The 6,381-nt window shown below is 47.3% G+C and overlaps 1 protein-coding gene across 1 annotated transcript; it reads left to right on the top strand.

Annotated features, from left to right (window-relative positions):
- Window positions 1-54: 54 nt before the first annotated feature.
- On the top strand, window positions 55-3,605 carry SNRPC (small nuclear ribonucleoprotein polypeptide C; the record flags this gene model as incomplete). The annotated part of the gene is made up of 4 exons (XM_010187345.1): window positions 55-163; window positions 1,288-1,377; window positions 2,270-2,374; window positions 3,458-3,605. Coding segments are annotated over 4 exons (429 nt in total), but the record flags the coding sequence as incomplete, so codon positions are not given.
- Window positions 3,606-6,381: the final 2,776 nt, after the last annotated feature.

Raw genomic sequence — 6,381 nt, forward strand, 5'->3', positions numbered from 1 at the left:
ATTCTGTGATTCTGTGGTGCTATGTGAGCTGTGGGTTTTTGTGTCTCTTCTCAGCCCTCTGTGAGAAAAACCCACTGCAGTGGCCGCAAACACAAAGAGAATGTGAAAGACTACTATCAGAAATGGATGGAGGAACAAGCCCAGAGCCTGATTGATAAAACAAGTAAGGCTAATCCTTCCATGACCCTGGATTGCTCTCCTGTTACTTCTCCTGTCCTTCCTCTACCTGCTTTTTTTCTGTTCTGCCTTGTTGTTCCTTCCACCTTTCCCTGGTGAGTCAGTCTCTGCTCTGTGAATCGTGAGCGAAAACTTCGCTTAGAATCTGAATCTTGAACCTGTCAGGGTGTGGGCATCCACGGAGGGACTGAGGGCTCTGCCCCAGAGGTTGTTGCACGCAGACATTTCCTGCTCTTCTGTGGTCGAGAGGGTTGTAGATCCCACCACCTTCAGCACTGCTGGTAACGTCACACACAGTCACAGAACACACGTTTGCTTTTCGCTAGTAGCACATTTATGTAAAGAGCACGAATAAGAAATCCAAAAGATAGGAAAATGGACGTTAAAATTGATAGACACATATTTTTTTTAAATGCTATAGGTGCTTGTCTTCAATTCCTGAGGAATTTTTTTTCCCCTCCCTTGCCTTGAATTCAAAGGCTTGAATTCAAGTGTGAAATGGCACAGTTCACAGGGTTCTTTTCCTCTCATTTGTCCCCTGAATAAAGGTTCTTTATGAAAAGAAACCCAAATGCCAGATTAACTTCATGGCAGCTTTCTTTACATGCTTCTGACTCTCACATCTTTTGCCTTCCTCCTGGTCAATTCCAGTCTTTTGAATTTCTTCTCTTCCCTTCCACATAAGATGGCTTTCATGCTTTTTGTCACCTACCCAAGTCCTTACCTTATTCCCGTTTCCAGGACAACATTTCTTTACCAAATGATCCCAGGTGAAAGCTGCAGCAGCAGATCCCGTGATGTGTTTTCTCTACCATCCGCCTTCCTGTTAGGAGCCTGAATTTCACCAAGGAGCTCTCTAGTCTCGGCTGGAGTAATTACTGTGATAATTGCCTTTGAGAATATCAGGTGTTTCCTCCACGACAAGCAGCATAAACCAGGGATTTGTTCCAGTTAGAACAACCGGGCACGCAGCATGACGTGAAGTACGCGCTGACCGTGTGGCATGAGACGGAAGATTGGCGCAGGAGCTTCCTCTGCTTAGTAACTGGTTTTTTTTTCTCCTGGGATTCTTTCTTTCCTTTTTTTTTTTTCTTTTCCCCCCCAATGTAGCGGCTGCATTTCAGCAAGGGAAAATTCCACCTACACCGTTCTCGGCACCGCCGCCGGCCGGAGCCATGATACCACCTCCTCCCAGCATCCGTAAGTCTGAACTGGCCGGTTTGTGACTGGGGTGGCAGCTCTCTTGGGTTGTGTTGCACGTTTCCTGGACTTGTCAAGAAAAGTCACAGAATCCCAGACCGTTAGGGATTGGAAGGGACCTCAAAAGCTCATCCAGTCCAATCCCCCTGCCGGAGCAGGAACACCTTTTAGCTTTTAAAGTCCTTTTAGCTTGAAATCAAGCTAAGACATTTTGAGCCTGTGAGTACCAAAAATGTCAGAGAATGCTTTGTAAGAGCGTTTTAGCAACCATCTTAGTCTTTAGTTTGTCTTATTTTTGTAATGTTGAGTACATTAATAGAAATGTGTGCCTCTGTTACTTGGTAGCCGCTGTGTAGACAGAATCCCAGAGTATCAGGAGTTGGAAGGGCCCTGGAAAGCTCCCCCAGTGCAACCCCCCCAGAGCAGGATCACCAGAGCAGTCACACAGGAACACAGCCAGGGCTTTGGGTGTCTGCAGACAAGGAGACTCCACAACCTCTCTGGGCAGCCTGGGCCATGCTCTGGCACCCAAACGTGACAGCATCATTAAAACTTCCAGCATGGGATTTTGTTGTTGTATTTTTTAAATGGAATAGGATCGATAACCTTGTTTTGCAGCTGGCAAATGGCTGAGATCCCTTTCTGCTGCTGGAAGCAGCATCTGCACTAGGTATGCAAAGCTGGAAATAATCCTTAGCGTGTTCTTCCTCCTGTTCACTTTTTGGCACCTGAAGTCAGAGTTGAAATGGAAATTGAAGGCAGGCAGTCGTAAAACACTCTGAGGCACCTTTATTACTAAGGTTTCCTGTCAAGTTTAGTAACTGTTTACGTTGCACGTTGTTGATGAATGTGAAAGCAGCCAGATGTGTCACCAGTCTCTCTGTGTGTCCAGCTGGCCCCCCACGGCCCGGCATGATGCCGGCCCCTCATATGGGTGGACCACCAATGATGCCGATGATGGGCCCACCCCCACCGGGAATGATGCCGGTTGGACCCGGTAAGTCTGCAGATGGGGAAAGCTCCATGACTGCATGGTTTGCAGGGCGTTGGGGTTTCATTTTCTGTCTCTGTTGGGTGCTGGCTGGAGTGATGCACTGGTTTATAGCTCGTGGGAGATGCAGCAGGGATGGACAGCCCCAGGTGTGGAGCTGTGCATGTATTTCACTTTGCTTTTGCTGTGTAGGCACGTTTGCTGATCAGTTATCCCTTTACAGTGACATAAAGCAGCCTTACACCTATTTAAAGTTCCTTTACTACTTGTTGAGAGTTTCTCGGTCCTCTTTACAACTGGAATTATTGCTGTGGTAAACTGTAGCTTTTCTACCTCCTAGCAGCACGATCTAGAATTGTGGAGAAGTTCTGCATTTCCATTTTTGCCCAAGGGGTGACTTTTCAGCACTAAATTAATTTTATAGTTTAAAATGTCTCATGATGATGTGTTCCAGAGAAACGATGTGCCTTAAAAAGTTCTTTATCAGAACCGTAAAAGCAAACTCAAATGTCATGATCCATTCTGCTGCTGAGCTTAGTGGTGTTTGAAGAGCTCTCAGAGGGCGTTTTACTGGAGCAGTTACTGGAACAAATCTAAAGGAATACACACACGCACATTAAAAGTAGTGAAGCGTCCTTGCAATTATTGTCCTGCTGGTAGAAACTGTTCTTTAAGTGTTTTTTAAAGGCACAAAATACATCCATAATCTGCAATAGCAGGCAGCAGAGTGGCTGCTTGAAAATAAATGGAGAAGTTGGATGGAAACCATTATCTCCGTGCTTTTTAGTAGAGCACTTGTTTTTCCTTGGTAGTGCTGCTATATGGCTGTAGGAAGTACACCAGTAGCACACTTAACTGGAGGAGATCACGCTTTCTTCCAAGCGAGCTTTCCATCTGAGTAATTAAACAAGTGTTCTCTCTTGAGTGGCTGAAAAGAATTGATCAGTGAATGTTGTCAAACCAGGGACTTGGTTCTTCCTCCAGTAATTGCTGACATCCTCCAGGGAAATGTCTTCCATCTCAGCTTGCACATCAACGCTTGCAGAGCCCCCATGAGCTCTCTCTAACGCCCTCCCTTTCCCATTTCAGCTCCGGGGATGAGGCCACCGATGGGAGGACACATGCCCATGATGCCAGGGCCCCCGATGATGAGGCCACCCTCCAGACCCATGATGGTGCCAACCAGGCCGGGGATGACCCGTCCAGACAGATAAAGGTGGAAATGGAGCTGCCTTTTCTTTGTCCTATTGCCATCTTCCGTATGATAAAATACCACAGACCCGTGTCCCTAGGATTTTATATTCAAACAGTGTGTAGAGGAGATCTGCTGTTACTTCGGATCGCAGATGGTTTGACCTAGATGCACACTGGACTGATGCTTTTGTACCTGGTCTGGTTTTTTTGGTGGCTTTTTTTGTTTGCTCCGCCCCGTTCTCCCTGCATTGAGTAGTAAAGCAACAATAAAACTTTGACGCTGGTTTATGTACGGAGAATCTGAGCCTTACTCTGTGTGTGGTTTTTCTGGCAGAAGGAGATGTTGGTTTTCTTTGTTCCCTCCCTACCTGTCCCACACACAATTTTTCAGGTTTTTCCCCCCTTAGTCCTTAGGGACCCTCTCTTTTTCATCTCATAATCCCGAGAGATGTATTGGTAACTGCGGTTTGAATTCTCATTTCAAAACAAATATGCATGTGTTTACATCAGGAAAGACTGTGGCCAGCAGGATGACCATGAGCCAGCACTGTGCCCTTGTGGCCAAGAAGGCCAATGCCATCCTGGGGTGTATCAGGAGGGGGGTGGTTGTAGGGCAGAGAGGTTCTCCTGCCCCTCTACTCTGCCCTGGTGAGACCGCATCTGGAATATTGTGTCCAGTTCTGGGCCCCTCAGTTCAAGAAGGACAGGAACTGCTGGAGAGAGTCCAGCGTAGGGCTACAAAGATGATGGAGGGAGTGGAGCATCTCCCTTCTGAGGAGCGGCTGAGGGAGCTGGGGCTCTTTAGTTTGCAGAAGAGGAGACTGAGGGGAGACCTCATTCATGGTTATAAATATTTAAAGGGTGGGTGGCACGAGGATGGAGCCGGGCTCTTCTCGGTGACAAACAATGATAGGACAAGGGGTAACGGACACAAACTGGAACACAGGAGGTTCCACTTCAATGTGAGAAGAAACTTCTTCTCAGTGAGGGTGACAGAGCCCTGGCCCAGGCTGCCCAGAGAGGTTGTGGAGTCTCCTTCTCTGCAGACATTCAAAACCCGCCTGGACGCCTTCCTGTGTAACCTCATCTGGGTGTTCCTGCTCCGGCAGGGGGATTGGACTGGATGAGCTTTGGAGGTCCCTTCCAATCCCTAACGGTCTGGGATCCTGTGATGTCTCTCACTGGGGAGATTGCAACATCGAGTGACTTTACTAGCATAGAATAGGTTGAATTTAATACAATGTTGATTCTCCACCGAGGGAAGCAGAGAGCTGCTGTTAAAAGGCTGCTGCTTACAGTAACAGTTTTGATGCTGCCAAACGTTTCTGCTTTTCTGTTGCTACTGGGGCGTTTGTGTGGACACATTTAATTACGACACTGGAATTGTTGAGGCAGTGGTTATTAACACTGAGTGTCCTCCTTAGCACAAGGGGATGTGTTGGTGAAGCCGTATCCCAGGCCCTTGAGTTTATTACAAGGTTTTTGCTTTTGATGAGCTGTGCATGATGCAAGTGCACAATTCTGATTGAATTAGAAGGATTTATTCTGTTTGCACAACCGACTGCTCCGTTGCACTCTGCAGAACTGTCCAGCTCATTCTTGACATATTTGCACCTCATACAAAAGCATGGGAGTGATTTGCACCTTACAAGAAACTGCCAGGGCTCCTTTTCCATGTTGCTTTCTGCTGTGGGATAGTTCAGCCCAGTCATTCAGTGATTACACCTTTAGGAGCTCGTGTGTGTTCAACAATTTCCTGTAAAGAATATTGTGTAGTTGAGATGTCAGGTATTGAATAGCTCGGTATTTAATAGCTGTGCTCAACAAGCATCGAGATAAAATAATAAACCATACTGGGGGTAGATTTCTACAGCCCTCCTGCTGCTCTTCCCTTCCTTGTGTCTGACAGCGAAGGAATCGTGGTGCAGCTTCATCTCCAGGTTCTGCAGGCATCAGACACTGAGGACGTGGCGAGGAGCTGATGTGAGTGCTCTGGTGTATGTCTTAGAAGCTGAATGCATCTCCCTGATCAATAACCTGGGCATTTTTGAGCTGAAGCTGGATTGCTGTTATGTCAGGCATGCAACATTCATCATCATTAATGTGTGTTAACAACTTTCTCCTGGGCAGGAGTTAAGTGCTGGTCACCACTGGGCTCTGATGGCAGTTCAAGGCTTGAATCCCATTCAAGTCCCCCCACCTCTGTCAAATCACAACAGAAGGCACTCAGGGAAGTGCAGAGCACGTGGATTTCTTGCCGTGAAGCTGTGACAGAGCAGAGCGAGGCTCTGGGGTATCGCCCTGTGTGCAGAACAGCGTCGCCATCGATGTATAAGTACCTAATATTGAAATATAAGCTTGTTTGCTGAGCGTGGCCTTGGAAGCCAAACACTCCCTTGTAATCAGAGCTGAAGTCTCCCATGGTGTGTGAAGCGGCCTCGTTCCCTGTCGTCCATCAAAGCCTTACAATGCAAGCATCAAATAAGTAGCACAGAAACTATTTGAAACTAAGATTAGTGGGGTTTTTTTCCCCTGCAGCCTCACTGATTGCATTGTTTTACACTAAACGTTTTATCCCTGTAGCATGAGCACCACTTTTTCATAAAAAAGACTTATTTTTGGCTGACCTGGGACAGTATTGGGCCGGGCAGAAGCGTGAAACTCGGCTGGTTGGTGTCCTGTGGGTTTTCACCCTCGACTCCAAGCTTGTGAATAATCGACATCGTAATTAAGGCAAAATTGAGGCAAAAATTAACAGCAGCCCCGCTCCCATCCCTCCCCTGGGTGCTCCCCATCTGGGTGCGCAGGGGACGGGGGGG

Source organism: Mesitornis unicolor, unplaced genomic scaffold (assembly GCF_000695765.1).
Source record: "Mesitornis unicolor isolate BGI_N332 unplaced genomic scaffold, ASM69576v1 scaffold15576, whole genome shotgun sequence".
Taxonomy (NCBI): domain Eukaryota; kingdom Metazoa; phylum Chordata; class Aves; order Mesitornithiformes; family Mesitornithidae; genus Mesitornis; species Mesitornis unicolor.